General features: G+C 43.9%; 1 protein-coding gene across 2 annotated transcripts in view; it reads left to right on the top strand.

Annotated features, from left to right (window-relative positions):
• csnk1db (casein kinase 1, delta b) overlaps positions 1-12,449 on the top strand; it is a 28,792-nt gene extending 16,343 nt beyond the window's left edge. The window contains exons 3-10 of one of the 2 annotated variants that reach the window (XM_036522748.1): positions 1,331-1,479; positions 1,742-1,970; positions 2,196-2,366; positions 2,452-2,600; positions 2,682-2,850; positions 5,981-6,093; positions 7,662-7,729; positions 10,217-12,449. In XM_036522748.1, coding sequence (XP_036378641.1) covers positions 1,331-1,479; positions 1,742-1,970; positions 2,196-2,366; positions 2,452-2,600; positions 2,682-2,850; positions 5,981-6,093; positions 7,662-7,694 — 1,013 coding nt within the window. In that variant the 3' untranslated portion in view covers positions 7,695-7,729; positions 10,217-12,449. The remainder of the gene's footprint in view (positions 1-1,330; positions 1,480-1,741; positions 1,971-2,195; positions 2,367-2,451; positions 2,601-2,681; positions 2,851-5,980; positions 6,094-7,661; positions 7,730-10,216) is intronic. The other variant, XM_036522739.1, reaches the window with a different exon arrangement.
• Positions 12,450-16,636: the final 4,187 nt, after the last annotated feature.

Genomic DNA, 16,636 nt, shown 5'->3' with positions numbered 1-16,636 from the left:
GGTGCTCCATTTGGCCACAGCCACAGGTCTGCACTGAGCATGCTCCTTCCCTGTGTCTGAGCCCCAGCTTGTGCTAGCATGTTCACAGAGGCCCAGGGCTAGAGGCTAGGCCTGCCAGATCTAGATATTCTGTACTCATCCAGGCTGTATTTGTATAAATACTTGTAGTCTGCCTCAGTCATCACGTTGAGATTTATATTGGATGCGTGGCGGCACATTTAGCAACTCTATTTTCTGTCAAGCTGGCATATTCACTGATGTGTACCAGGCTGTCCTCCCCTCCCCCCTCCCCCCCTTCCCCAGGGTGCACGCACAGCTTAGCAGGCAGTGAGGCCCTTGTCCTCAGTATGAAATGAGACCAAAGTCTTTTCATGTGGGTGACAAGCCCTGCCAAATATTCATTTGTAGAAGTGTTTTAAATGGAGCAGAAGTGGCCGTTTCCCTCAGCTCTCCACCAAGTGCAAGGATAATGGCCACGTCCACATTTGGTAGTGCTGGTGAGCAGAAAGGTTCGTTGAAGCACAGGAGGTTGACCCAGAGTGGGGGAGGAGCTTGCTGTGGGGATAAATTTTGCCCCTGTGCTTGCGCACAGAAATAGCTGACCTGGACAATGTGCTGTGCAAAGCACTGCTGTAGAAGGCATTACCTGGGCTGTGGGAGAGCAGCCCAGCACTGAGTGCTGTCAGCAGCTGCTGAGAGACCCACTGGGCTAGAGGAGCTGTGATTAACTCTCCGTGTGTGTCCTGTATACCTAAAACGTGCCGCAAAGCATGTAACACATGTACCAATTATGTCCACAGTTTAACCTTAAACTCAGTTTTTATAACCATGACAGAGCAGATGCGCAGTCCACAATAGGGTTACGGGAGCCACATGTAAGCTTAGTTCAAGAGTAGATCTTTTGTATATGCAGCTGCAACCTCTATAGAAACGGATAAGATCATCTTTATTTAAATGTGTAGCTCTTTGAAAGGTCCTGTATCACTTCGCTCTGCTACTGCATTCAAGGTCTTGTCAGCCATGCTTTATTGCTGGCATTAGTGCAGTCTTTCATAGATGTGGACCAGCGCTGAGAGTGATCGTTAATATAAGCTAACCTGGCCGTTTTATTACACATCCATCTGAAGGAAAGAAGCCCTCCCCCATTTTGTTCTTACATTGCTCAGTAGGTCACCTTCAACCTCTTATGTCTGCTCCATCACCACTGGGTGGAGCACTTTACCTTACTTCCTCTGGTTTGAATCGACAGTAAATGTACTTCCTCATGTGATGAAAATGGTTGGTGGTATAATATGTTGCTTTGGTGTATCTTTTTTTTTCTGCTTTCTAGTTGGCATTCCAACAATCAAATGGTGTGGTGCTGAAGGGGACTACAATGTGATGGTGATGGAGCTCCTGGGGCCGAGTCTGGAGGACCTCTTCAACTTCTGCTCCCGCAAGTTCAGCCTGAAGACGGTCTTACTGCTGGCAGACCAGATGGTAAGGCTGGTGACTTGGGTGCCTGCTGTCGTAACATTCTTTATTGGACTGTAGCAGAGGGGCACAGAAATTATCTGCAGTATCCTTCTACAGACCATGATGTGTTCTCCAAATGGTTGTTTTTAATATGATGCAGCCTTTTAAATTGGGAGCACAAAGGTTTTTCAAAATGACTGCCTTACACTCTGCTTCGTGCATGTTAGTTTGAGGTCCGGTGTGAGTTTGACGCAGTGACACAGCGATTTGACTCTGTTCGTTACAGATCAGCCGGATCGAGTACATCCACTCCAAGAATTTCATCCACAGAGATGTGAAACCAGACAACTTCCTGATGGGGCTTGGAAAGAAGGGCAACCTTGTTTACATCATCGACTTTGGCTTGGCTAAGAAATACAGAGATGCTCGCACACACCAGCACATCCCCTACCGCGAGAACAAGAACCTGACCGGCACAGCACGCTATGCCTCCATCAACACACACCTGGGCATTGGTGCGTAGCAAGCATGCTCTCTGACCAAACTGCTAGTCTGACTTTCGCTGTTCTGACATGGCCAGGGCATAGGAAGACTTTTGTGAGAGATTTTAACAGAATACTTATTTGTAATGTTCAGTGTCATGTAACAAGTTGTATGATCTTGCTGTTGGCAGTGTACCCTTCCAGCTACGTACCCTGTGTGAAATTGTGCCTGTATTTTGACTGCCCCCCCCCTCACAGAGCAATCCCGTCGTGATGACCTGGAGTCTCTGGGCTATGTGCTGATGTACTTCAACCTGGGCTCACTCCCCTGGCAAGGTCTCAAGGCTGCCACCAAGAGGCAGAAATACGAGCGAATCAGTGAGAAGAAAATGTCCACTCCCATCGAGGTCCTTTGCAAGGGATACCCATGTATGTAACTCCAGGCGTGAGTTTAAATGGTTTTGTTTCTTCATGCTGGAAAAGGAGGTTTACCTTCTCATCTCCCTTTCCTCAGCTGAGTTTGCCACATACCTCAACTTCTGCCGTTCCCTGCGCTTCGACGACAAGCCCGACTACTCCTACCTGAGACAGCTGTTCAGGAACCTTTTCCACAGGCAGGGCTTCTCCTACGACTACGTGTTCGACTGGAACATGCTGAAGTTTGTAAGTATGGCCTGTGTGTTGAGCGATGGCTGCCTGGTGAGGGGATGCTGATGTTCTGATGAGCCTCACCTGTGTGTGCAGGGTGCCAACCGAGCAGCGGAGGACGCAGAACGCGAGAGGAGGGACAGGGAGGAGAGACTTCGCCACAGCAGGAACCCAGGGGCCAGGGGAATCCCCTCCGCCTCAGGCCGACCCAGAGGAACCCAGGACGGCGCTCCCCCCACACCTCTCACCCCGACCTCTCACACAGGTGAGTCCTGCTCCCAGTACAGTGGATACACATAGATTTGAATATGTACTGTAAAATGTAGGTACCCCTCCCCCCTTTTATTGGGTATGCTTGTTTAAAAAACAAAGAATTGGTTTCACAATGAAGAAGACTTCCATTGTGTTATACAGATTTGACATGGTGTAATAACAGAGGGCTACCTTCCACTTGTTTGGTAATTGTCTGCTCAGTACAAATACAAGTGACTGTCCTGAAACATTTGAGCAATTTTAATGAATGTATTTTTTAAACCAAAATAGTTGTCTCTCTCTACCTGTTTACTTCCATTCTCCACAATGCTCTACAAAGCTGCCCCACGCCCCCCCCCCTTTTCCCTCAAAATAATATTCAGACCAGGGGTGGCTTCTGTAGTTTGATGCACCTTGCTGTCTTCCTCCAGAGCTACAATGATGTATTGACTATTTCTGCAGCGTCAGTAGTCCACACATGAGCTAATGCCTCACAAGAAAGAAAATGCGCTTGAATACACAGCCTTTCATGGTATATCTGGTGTATTTACAGGAGCCATAAGCAAATATTATGCAGGAGAGATTGTTAGTGCGGGTGAATCAGAAAATAGCAAGTCTGCTCAAAATTCACAGCCATGAACAAGTGAGAATGCGTGGTTGTGCTCTAAGTGAGATAATGTCTGCAGAAGAAGAATGCCCCTCTCTCAGTAAATGGCACGTACTACAACATTTGCTGAAAAGATAATGCCTGGAACACGTGTTGATTCATGGCTGATCGTTAGAATAAGATATTTTAGTGCCACACATTGACCCCAAAGTACTTCATATGTTTCATCATAGCAGTCTATCAGCAAATGCAGCCTAATCAAATGACGGCTGGAGGACAGATGTCTTATCAGTCATCATATGTAACCTTATGGAAGAAAGACCGTTACTGATTTCATCAGTGTATTTCTCGGAGTATGGGACTCCACTCTTTGTGTTCTTTTTAAATCCGCTGTTTATATTTGTTGCAGCCCTGAGCTGTACACGTAACCACTGCTGAATAAAAGGAAACATAGGAACCCACTTCACTGCTGAAGCATGATACTGTAAGTGCTGCAGTACAGTACAGAGTGCGGATAGTATATCTGCCTCCCCTTAAGCCCCCAAAGGTCTCTTGGTGTGGTGCTACTTTTCAGAGAGGGGAGGTGGAGCATATTCGGGATATGATAGCTTTCAAGTTGTTGTGAAACCACAAAATGATTCCAAATAACCCTGTATTCGTCGATTAATAGATGTTTGTATGGGTAGTTTGGTGAAATACAGCAAGTTCAGTGTGTCAGAGTAATTGGAGGAATCTGTTCAGAGCAGGTCAAAGCCGCCTCTACCAGAGGTGCATGTGACACCTACATAGGAAAGAAATGGCAGCCTTAACAGAGCACACTGATAACAAAATTTAAGGTCTTCGTCCGATACAGTCACTCGAAAGGTCCCATTTTGGTAGGCACTTCAGAGAGCATTTATCAGTGACATGATACTTTCCTTTCCCACACTGCATCCTCTTTCTCTGCAGCTGTTAAGTTCCACAAGAGTCATATGTGCCACGGCCGTATCACATGACTTCAAGCCTTGTGGTGGAAAATTTGGTGTGCTGGTCTTTGAAGCCCGAGACCCCAACAGATGCACAAATCTCTTACCCTGAAACATATATGCAACAAGACATGTATGTTTGACTACAGACAACCACTACTGTGTTTTAATGGCCAAGGAACAAAACCAGCCACCATTTTCAAAGAGTGACCTTCAAATCCACTGTGATCTCATCTCTGTGGGGTGATTCATGAGGATTTTATTACGGTTCACATTAACCTCAGATTCTAATGTAATTAATAAGGAAGGAGTTGTCACTGAAGGCCTCTCTCACTAGCTTTCCTCATGGATATGTTGTAGGAAGTGTGCATCACCATCCAAGTCCAAACCCTCATAACTTTGACAGTCAAATTTACGAAAGGAGGTGCAGCACTATTAATGTAGGTTTATGGCAGTGGGTAGGAGGATGACAACCAATTTACTGAGTAAATATGTGTACTTATCAAGGAATGTGTATTAAGTTGATTGCTAATTGTTGAGAAAAACAACTCAGTTGTCAAACTAAAGAAACATCCTTTTTTGGCACTTGGTTTATACACATTTCATCAAACAGCTTAGCACCTTATCTGGTTTGAATATGAAAATAAGCTGTTACGACATACAAAAGAGAAAGTTACCATGCAAATGCATGTACAAGATGCTTGGAATAGAGCTCTAAACTGAATGTTAAAGTCCTGCAGGCCAAAAGATTGCACAGGAAGCTGCTGCAGAAACGGAAACCTGTACAGCAAATCCTTATCATGGTATCTACATTTGGATATTACACATCAAATGAGTACAGTCGTGACATTGTTTTACATTACGCTGTCTGTGACAGTTTGTTTTTGCCGATTGTTATTCAGTGAGCACACAAAAATGATCTCATCCTTACACAAGGGGTTGCATGTAATAGTGTCCACATTGAATCATATCTAAAATGTTATTCAAAGGCAGGTTAATTACCTCATGGTAACGATTACAATGAGTTTACAGAACGGATATTCATAAGGTGTCGACACATGCAGCAGGCGCCTTGTGGCAACATTGGAGAATGACAGAAAAAGACATTTGCTAAGGACCAACTCGAACCAGCTCTCACTCTCACCTGACTGGCTGCAACAGCATGGATCATGGTTCCCTGTTCCTGTTAACTGCCGCTGGCTTCGTCACTGGGGCTGAAATAATGATTTTGCACACGCAGTTCTGCCCGAGAAAAGCAGGATGAATCAGGATTTCAGTGTTACTTCCTGATTCATGGTTGTAGTCACAACAGCGGGGAAAAGCCCCTAATGAAATCATGTTTGTTCTAGGTGAGCAGTCCCTGGGTGCTTTAAAAATAAATCCTTCACAGTGCTTTTCAAGGCCTTAACAGCACTTTTCATGCAGCTCACTCGGTAGTCCTGCAGACCGAGCCCTTGACCTATTTTTTGTATTCTTCACTTGCGACTTAAGAATTTCAATTTAAAATGAGACCTGATCCGATGTGGGCTGTCTGCTAATGAGTGCCTTTGCTTTGCTCTGCCTCGTTTCAGGAATGGAGCGCGAGAGGAAGGTCAGCATGAGATTGCACCGCGGAGCCCCTGTCAACATCTCCTCCTCTGACCTGACCGGGCGGCAGGACACCTCCCGCATGTCCACATCGCAGGTATGAGCTAGTCCTGCCCCGGGGTTCACAGGACGGTCCAGAACACCTCTCTCAGAGAAGAACAATTCATGGAATTAACAGACTGTATAATTGTCACACATCCAGGAGTCTCTGTATATTTTTGAAATGTGTTGGTAAGGGATGTGTTTACTGTAATAAACAAGCAAGAACAACCAAAGAGTTCTCTCCCCCAAAATTTGTTTGCATTCAAAGCTTTGGGTGTTTTTGTTGTTGTTTTTTTTTTTTTTTTTTTTTTTTTTTAAATCTTAGGTTGACCTACATCTGGTCCAGTCTTGTGTATGAAGAGTCCTAATTTTTGATTTGTGGTTTGTAACACCAAGTTCAGCAGCTGATTAAGCTGTCCCACAGGAGGTCTACAGACAGGTTAATTGTGGTGTATCTTAGTATGCTGGAGTGAATATGCTTCTGAATATTCTGTTGCGAGAATGGGTACAGAATGTTGGGATTGAAACTGGCTTCAGTCCTTTTTTCTCATTAGACCTGGGAATGTCAAGGGCTTAAAGTAATAAGCATTGCAGTCATGTTAAAGTAAAAGACAACCCTTTTAAACTGATTATCCTAATACAGTGTCCCTTTTTATAGGAACTGTCTAAGTCGTCTTATTAGACACTGTATACAGCTGAGAAAGCTAAGTATGTTAGTGTGTTTTAAAGACAGCCATGTTTTGCTGCTATTGATGTTCAGGTAGCAGCAGACCTGTCCTCCAAAGCCCAGTGTAGGCCTCAGTCAGGGGCAGCACGTCATGCTCTGCCTGTGGCTGCAATAGCGATCTGTGTGAGCTCAACATTGCCTGGAACTGTCAGGTGGAAATGGTCTTGTAGCTAAGCTGGCTGTTGGCATGTGGTGTTACAGTGGAAACAAGCTCCTGAGTGTGTGTGTGTGTGCGCGCACGCGAGTGTGTGTGGAGAGGGGCTCCAGCAAGGCCTCTCCCATAGGGTCAGAGCACACACTGTCCGCATTGACCATATTTGGTGTCTGGGATTAGCTGATTTAATGATGTAGGGCCAGCTTGTCTGCCGACATGATTTGGTAATCCAACCCTGGTATTAACGTCCAGAATTGTGCAAGTCACATGACTGAACTGCTTTGTTGGAGCATTGAATGTGTGCTTCCCGTGTTCAGTTTGAACGCCACTTTTTTGGCTGGAGAGGAATTAATCATTTCATTACTTCCTTCAGCCAGTATGAATGTCACTTTTTTGGCCATGCATGGAGAAATGTGTTATCATCTAATTTTTTTTAAAGCCCTTCCTAAAGTTTTTCTTTTTTTCAAGATTGGTTGTTTGGTGCCCCAGTTTCACCATAGCTTTCCTGGTGCTGTCAAAGTGGAGTTTTGCACATTCCTGCCTGTTGCGTTCTGACATCAAAAGGTTGGATTATAAAGTCATGGGGACTTGGCAGTGCTCTGGAAAAAAAAATAATAAAATAAAACCAGGTGACATTGGGGAAAGCATTTTTTTTCTCTTATGGAGCATTGTCTTAGCTATGCTTTCCACAGTGTGATTTGTTCCTCCTTCACAAATGGCTGTCTTTTCCCCCCCACCTCAGAATAGCATTCCCTTCGATCACCTCGGCAAGTAGCTGCACGCCACGTTCTTGTTTGAAGGCGGCACCGGGTGAGTCTCAGATGGGTCCCATCATTATAGACTGCATACACATGCCACCCCGCAGGCTGTAGCTCCCCCACCTGCGAATAGTGCACTTCGGTGTAGTGGCTATATTTTGACAACTAATAGTAATTTATACTAGCAATATAGAACTCCCTCTTGCGCTCCAGTATTTTCCAACCCAAACTGATGTTCCTGGACCATTGCCTTCGTGGAAATTTTGGCCAGTATTGGATTTACCGCGTAAGACACAACCAAGTTATTGCAGTTGAACGTAAGATATGCTAGTTTGGCTAAATCATTAAAAGCGTATGAATCGAATGTCCCAAACAAAATTTATCTCTTTGAATGGTATTAAGGAAACAGTGTGTCAGCATGCCTGTACATCACCCTTCTTCCCCTGATCACCTGTCTTTTAGGCTGTCCTGTGGCATGAGCCAGAGCACCTACACCCCCATTAAATTGAGTGGCTGAGTACTGAATGGCTGCTGTTAGATAGAAGTCTTCTAAATGCTCTTCAGCAGCTAGGGCTCTGGTGCTATTAGTTTCTCCCAGCAAGGTGCTTGTAGTGTAATGGTGACAGCCCCTCTGAGATTGCGATATGCTGGGCCCTCAGGCTGCACTGAAGAGCGCACTCTGGGGAAGCTCCAATACTAGCTTCTGCTTAAAAGGGAGGAGTCATCGTTTTCAGGTTGCCCACTCAGAGTTCAGCCATTACAGCCCCTGTCACCGACAGTATCTGCTCAACAGAGCCCAACAGCCTTATTTGCTTTTAAGTAGCTGTATCAAATGAGGAAGATGTCCTCGTTCGGGGGGGGAGCGAAGATCGATATTGGGTTAAGATGCATCAATAAATAAATTATTGATGCGTTCACCAGTGATTCAGTAGAAATTTCCCCAGAAGTACTTTAGGATTAGTACGCGTGGTTTATAGCTGGGGTTTTTCAGCTTCTGGGAAATGAATGCTTGTGCAGTAGCCGTGCTGTTTTGAGCTGTGTGGCGTGCCCTGCTGACTGCGTGCGTGCGTGCGTGCGTGCGTGCGTGCGTGCGTGCGCGCGCGCGTGTACACTCTCTCTCCCTGTCTGTGGTGCTGCATTAGCTCTCTGTTCCTTGGCTGCCTGCTTTGTGACAGCTCTGTCATCTGTGCTTGGGTTCTGCCTGGCGCCTGCCCGCTACACGGCATGCTGCTCACCGCAACTGTCGTCTGAAGCCAGTTCCCACAGTCACTCCCTGCCCACCATCAGAGGACCATCGTCAGCCACACTTCTGCCCAAATACTTCACCTGCTTGAATATTTGATATGGCTTGGCTAGTTCTGATTCTCTTTATTGTACTGCTCAGCTGGCGGTAAACATGCAAACTCTGAACTGTTCCAGGTGTTAACTGCTCCAGAGATACCATTGCATGTAGCTGTAGTTGATGCATGTCTAAAGGTATCCATGTAACATGCTTCATAAGGTGAACGAGAGGAGGCCTTTAAGCTCACTGAACAGTTTCTTTTCCCCTTTGAAGCATATCCCTCCTGAGAGGATGGTCACCTGACCCTGTCCATCCATGCCACAGTTTACCCTTCCTAACTGTGCAGAACCTCTGTCAAACCCTCCTTGCAGTAGCCCTTTTCTGAAATGGTGTTTAGTCAGAAAATTAGTCACAACTGTCTATTTTATATTAAAGGGAAGAGAACAGTAGAACCACCAGCAGATTTGTTGCAATCCTGATTGTTTGAAGTTGTATTTTCATCTGACAAAGTCAATACTTGAAGCACATTTTTACTTCACTGCTGTAACCTCTGCATACACTCTATTCCCGCCCAATTCCCCACCACGCCACCATACCTACCTCTGTACCCCAAGAACCCAGGCTGGATGGCTTTCTTAAGAGCAAATTATCAGTCTAGAGTGATCACACGTTCTTTTCTGTTTTGTTTACGCAGACTGCATTGACTCTGCTCAGTGCTTTACCTGCTAGGCAGAACAGGACTATGGTTTTCTGTAGGATCCCTTGGAGGACCCATAATTCCTACTGCTGACAATGTTTAGGGACAGTTTCTAATACCGACCCTTGCCTTTGTCCCTCTTGCCCCTCATTATTGTAGCACAGGGGCATTTTACACTGCCCACTTGAAGGTTATATATGGAACATAGTCAAGTAGAGTGTGGGCGCTATAGACTAAGCCACATATGTTAACGTGTGGAACCATAAAAGTTTAGTTGGAATTAGGCACTTCCATTAATGAGAGCATGTAGCCATCTCAGCCATTCTCTTGGGTTCTTAGGCAAATATATTACTGTATGAAAATGTTCATCAGCTCTTGTTTAAATAGGTAATTGTAGAGTTTCCTTGTGCAGTGAAAAGTAAAGATGTTTTGGTTGGCATTTGGATTGCAGGCAAACTTCTGTTGAAACACATCTGTTGTTATTTCTTGTTGAAAGTATGATGAAAGGGGAAGTAAAGTGTTTCCCTGTCTCTCCCCCCCACCCCTCCACTACCACACAGATCCTGTCTCGCGTGACCCCTAGTGGTCTGCACTCTGCTGTACCTCGATGAGACACCACCTCGCGCCATGGAGGCGGACAATGCATGGCTGATTGTCACTCGTGCTATTCCAACAACTTCACTTCCGCAACGACTGCAGTAAAACCAGTCCCAGACAGAACAAGTTCCTCTTTCGATTCAAAGGGACAGCTTTGAGGCCTTTTTGTTCTTGCACACAGACACACAATAGGACACACACACACACACACACACACACACACACACAAAGATGCACACACACACAAAGATGCACACACACACAAAGATGCACACACACACACAAAGATGCACTCTGAACAGGAAGAGGCTTCTGAGTCTTGAGTTGTTGCTGCCTTTGCCATGCCGGCACATCAAAAGGAGTGCGCCTGCGCCCCGCCGCTGTCTGCCACCACCACGGCCTTCCATGGACGCTTCACCACGCAGACCGGCCTCACCCTACCAACGACCACCGCCGTCTCCTCTCCTTCCCCTGCTGTATAGTGACACATCATCTCTCATGTCTCTTGGCTTTTCAGGTTTTTTTTTTTTTCTGTTTTTCAGTTCTCTTATCTGTTCAGCTAATCCCCTCAGGCCATGTTTGGATAGGTAGTGTGTTGGTGTCTTGCTTTTGTCTGAATTCGCAAAAGGAAAAAAAAACTGAAAAATAGTTGGAAAAATGTACAAAAATTCTACTTTCTCAATCAGCAGGGTTTTGCATTAGTTCAGATATTTCATTTTTTATTGCCATATTTATTTTTATTTTTTATTCTTTTATGACCCCTCGCAATTTCATTGCTGTTTAGAGTCGTATTTCTGCGCATGTTTTAGCCCTGGTCCTCACCACTGTTCAGTTAAGCTCTCTCAAGTCAGGAACAGATGGATGTAAAACTGTAAACCTTAACGGAGAAACTGACATTTAGAAAAAAAATATGTACAATATGGTTTTCTTAATGTTTCTTCCCTCAGCATATATTTGGGTTATTCTTTTGAGGGTTTTGTTTCCTGTTACACTGTCGAACGCCTAGTTCTCTTGACTGTTGCTGTACAATATATTGCATTCCTTTTTTATTTTAAAGCTGTGAAATACCTGTAATATAGAAATGTAAATGTTTTGGGTTTTGCTTTTTGGTGATTTTCGCTCGGGTCCCCAGACCTGCAGTCAGTAATGGGGCCGGGGAGCACAGGGCCTCGAGGCTGCCACGGCTTTAGTGCTCCTGCCTGCAGTCTACGTGCACTGCAGTCTCATATCACTTAAATGAAGTGAGTGCTTTTTGTCTGGAGCATTAAAGGCACGGGACCTTTGTTCCTCAAAGCCCAGCTCAGTAGAGAGATGGAGCACCTGTTGAGGTTGATTGTTTTTAATCGTTTGTGTAATCAGACTTTTTTTTTTTTGTTTTGCTTTTAAAATTTTAACTTGACTTTTGATCAGATTTATTGGGTTACAGGTTTTCATAATACCAAGGCTTTGGGTTCCTGCAAACTCTCATAGAACTACTGGTGCTACGTGTGCAGGCTTGCATGTTCTGTTGGCTAGGTCATACTTTGTGGGATAACTGAAAGAGAAGCTGCATAACTCCATATCAGTTTAAGTGTAATAGATGTGACTACTTCCAGCCACTTTTGTGGAGGAAGGGGGAATTCTGTAGTTGGGAAATGTGTATAGAATGTGTGATGGCAGTGTGCTATTTAACATGGGCATTGCCTGCCTTAGTAGTTGTTTGTATGTCGTCTGAAGGCATTGCTAATGTGAAATCAAGACACGGGAATTCACTCCATTGTTGTTCTGGTAAAAGTTCATATTCCAGCAGGTATTTTCAAACATGTTCCAGCACTGAGAATATCAAAGCAAGGGTGACTTTGATCTGTATTTTTTTTTTTCTTGGTCTGTTTTATTCAGTGATTGCAGATTTTTTTGGAGCAGTGTGTTATGAAATTTGATTCTTAAATGTATCTCAAATGGTACGTAATCAGTACAAAATCTCTGGCTTATTGAGGCAGTACGGTGCTTCTCTCTGTCCCGTTTCTACCTGAGCCTTTCTTGGGCCTTAGTGCTGGGCCCACCGAGTCTTGGTCTTCAGCCTCTGAGGCCCACCCCATTTTGCTCTCAGGTCACTTCTGTGACTAGTTATGCCCCACCTCCAGACATCCCACTCTGCTGTATCCTGTGTAATTATGGTAATCTAGACCTGTAAGAGTTTTCCTCATTTGTATTGCCACTGTATTTGTGTACTTTAAAATTGTGTAAATAAATTAAGTACTTCTACAGTTGTTTTTCATTTCTTTAACTGAAAGTAGAACCGAGATGGCAAGCAGCCATTCCATCCTGCAGCTTCATACTGCCTGCCATCCTGTTGTACTGGGTAAAGCTAAGTGAAGCTGGGCTCAGCTGGAAACCTCCCTGGAAAATAATATTTCCGTTGGTAGTGATGCTGGTTGGCCAGTAGATGGCAGTATTACCTCTGCATCAAACAGGAAGTGAATGGCCCACTGCGGTGCAGCATAGACAGGCACGCTGCTGTAGGAGATGCAGTGTTTCATATGACATGCTGATTCATTGTGGTTATCAAAGACCCCATGGCACTCCCCAAAGAGTAGGGAGATAATCGGTGTCTTGGCCAAATTCCAAAAGTGGCGCTCTTAGTCTGACCATCTAACCATTCCCCAGTTTAATTGGCTTAAATCCCTCCTTTGTTTCGGCTGGTGTTTGACAAGCGATTTGGACAAAAATGGTTGCCCATTTTAACCAGGTGGGTGCTGCACATTGGTAGTAGTTGAGGTGAGTTTCTCCCTTCTCTAAAGACTTGAGCGTTTTGAGAGCCATCCAAGGTACAATGTAAAATCAATGGATTATTACAAATATAACCACAACACAGGAGCTTTTTGTAGGATGAAAATGTTAACCTTTGCCAATAGTTTTATTGTAACTGCAGGTTGTGTCTGAGCTGGCAAGGTAGAGCTAGTCCAAACTGCCAAGCATAGCTACATTTCAAAATGGATGACATTGTGCCATGATATAAAATTTGTTCTGCAACAGTTTTGTTTAGTATTCTAAATGCAGTCTTAATGGGTGGGAAAAAGTATTGGAGCTGCAGAATGAAAGTAGTCACTGCCATTGATCATACCTTTCTTTGGTCATTGTCCTTTAATTACTTTAGTGGAACTTGAGTCTCTATGACCAGGAGATGGCACTGTTGGACAATTTTGACACTTCAGTAGGCTCACTTTTTAGCAGATGTGAACACATTTGCATTTCCTTTAATCTTAGAGACCAACGTTTGGGGCTTAATGATAGTTATATGTGTCCATGAATTTGTCTGTCCCCAGTACATACATAGATATCACTTGCAGCAAACATCTGCACAGTGGCACCTAAAAGGGGTATTAGCAAAGGTGGCCCCATTTCATTTTACACTGTGAACTGTAAGCAGCTGACCTATGTCTGAATCCTGTGGTCACAGGAATTTGCTTCAACAACCCTACAAAATAAGCCTCTACTCATATGATATACTGTGCTATGTCCTTTTCTCAGTGATTTCATTCTGGCCCTCTGAATAATCTAAATAAAACACCAAAGAGGACTGACAGCACCCTCTGCATATACTGAACTGAACTCCTCAGCACAATAAAGATATTCACGTTTACATTTTGATACATTTGGAGCGGACACTTGTCCAGAATTATATAAAAGGTGTGAATACATTTAGTGTTATACTTACATGTACATATATAGACATACATTGTAATGTATTCTTACATTGGATTCATTGGAACAGTTTTGAATTGGGCAAAGTTAATGCAGAGGGCTGTGCATACGTAGTGTATTGCCATTCACAGAGACCTAAAATATCAGCAGGAATGTGATTCTCCACTGCCCTTTGGGACTGTTCTACAGAGTGTTATTACTAATTGAAAATACGGGCCACCAATTCAGTGCAGCATTCAGTGCTCCCATCCCCATCTTCCTGTGCCTCTTTCTCTGTTTCTGCCATAATACATGACAAAAGCAATCAATCATAATGGAGAAAGCACTGTTGCCTCTCTGATCTGTACTGCGCCTCATATCTTATCATATCTCATATCTAAATTCCTCACCCTTTTAAAGTATGCCTTCAAAACTAGAATGTAACATCCATGTTTAAGTTGACCTTAAAATGTAAGCTGCCCATGATCTCGCTGCAACCTTCATCTCCATTTCTACTTTACTCCCACCAGCTATTCGCTGTTTCTCTGCTACCTGCCGATGGCTTTTTCACTTTCCCTTTCCCAACTTATCCTCCTGGTATTCTCCTAGTAACCTTGACGTTTTGTCCACTTAAAGCTGTTTTCAACGTTTAAAGATGGTTTTGTCTTAAAGCTGTACCAATGCATCTGATGAAAAACAATCAATGGAAAGTTTGGGGAACAGTATATAGTGTATGTAACATTACTTCTCTGACCAAGATGCTTTGTGATTTAGTGCCGTTTACAAGAGATGGTAATACATGATAGAAGCACCCATGGTAAATCCTTGCTCTATTATAATGCTATCTAATATTTACACTGCAGAAAAATAACAATCAGAGCATTGGCTATGGACATGACTAAGTAAAATAACTGCTTTTGAGATCTCTGTACTGCAGTGGAAAAAAAGAACAAATCGTTAAATAATAGGAAGAGAGTATGAAATACTACAGCCTTATAGAAGGGTGTACAGTGGATAATGAGACATTACAATAAAGATGGAGCTAGGAAAGATGAGTGAAACAGAATAAAACACAGTGTGAGATGGACATTAGGGAGTTTTTGCTGTTGATTGTGATTCAAGGCCGCCATTTCCTGAGTCATGTCGTCACATGCCCTTCTGCTTCCTGACAAGCTGAGCAGGGGAGGGGCTTATTCAGCCGAGAGCCGGTTCTTACTGCTTTTCGTTGTTTCTCAGAAAAGTGCTGCCAGTCCACCCGTTCCATTTGCGTCTGAGTGGTTACCAAATCCGGCAGCAAAGGAAATTATGAAACTATGAAGTCTTTTTTTTTTTCTTTTTGGTGTTCACACGTCATATTGTTTTCTGCTCTGACCTTGACCTTCTGCCAAGTTACTGGTCAACTGTTGCACATTTTGTGTTCCACGCCTGGTGTGAAATCCTGCAGAAATCAAGCATGAGGCAATGATATGAGGTGATGCTTGGTTTTCCTAAAGCATTAGAGTGTGGGTTGGACTGAATTTTCAGACGTTAACTCTGGGATTCCCCTAGTATAGATATTACATTAAATGACATTACTGGCATTTAGCAGATGCTTTTATCCAGAGCAACTTAGATAGATTACAATATCTACGTTTTCCATTTATACAGCTGGATATTTACTGAGCCAATTCTGGGTTAGCTACCTTGCCCAAGGGTACAGTAGTAGTTCCCTAGCACTGAACATGTAACCTTTTGGTTACAAGCCCTGCTCCTTACCACTATGCTACAACAGCACCCCCAAGATAGGGTAGTTAAATGATGAAGTCAGCATTACAAGTCAGCAATACAGAGGTCCTTGTTTATTGGCTTTATGAACCGCTTATTGCTAAAGCACACAGTAAAAACACCAGGCTCTGTAGGGAATTTTATGTAAATGTTTGGACAGCTCTGTTGTTTTTATTGCACAGTCTCATTGTGTTGCAGGACAACAGTGCACTGAGGGTCTCATCCTGTAGGTTAGCATGATGTAGGGAATGGTGGTCCCATTGCAGATTAGAGATGTGTTTTCCATCTATAGATTGGGGATAAAGTGGCAGTGACGATTATTCTGTGGGTGAACTGCAATTGCAGTGATGATCCCTCTGTATGTAAGAGATGCCATGTCAGTGGTGATCCCTTTGTACATCAGAAAGGTAAGTGAAGCGAAAGTGAAGGGAAGAGATCTGGAAGGGATGATGATCGAGGGTTCTCAGAGGAGTGGGAAGCCAGCCAGCCCCTGGATTTCAATCCCATGTCGATGCTGCTGAGAGATCAATCACGTAGCAGAGCCACAGGCTCTGGAGCTGTAGTCAGTCCAATCAGGATAGACAAGGGCAGGGGGGCTAGAACAGGGGGGCACAGATTCACCATGGTGTGCAACCACTACTCAACACACTGTGGTGACAGATTCGTGAATGTGGAAAAACAACTGCAGAATCAGATTACTACAGAATTATAAATGTAAGTGTTTTACATGTTGTACTCCCTATTACCATCAACAGTACTGGTCATAGTCGCAGATGCTCTTTTCAGCTATGTCATGGTGAGATATTTTTATGATTATATGGCTTTTATTTTATTATTTTAAGTACTAAATGGAGCATTTTGTGACACCCAAACAGATTTACAGTGGATTCCAGCTGGTCCACACTGAAAATACTGTACAAATCCCCCTCTAAGAGGATTGAGATGTGTGCTTCAGC

The sequence above is a fragment of the Megalops cyprinoides genome, chromosome 1 (assembly GCF_013368585.1).
Source record: "Megalops cyprinoides isolate fMegCyp1 chromosome 1, fMegCyp1.pri, whole genome shotgun sequence".
In the NCBI taxonomy this organism is placed as follows: domain Eukaryota; kingdom Metazoa; phylum Chordata; class Actinopteri; order Elopiformes; family Megalopidae; genus Megalops; species Megalops cyprinoides.
This window is presented reverse-complemented; position numbering and strand designations above follow the sequence as displayed.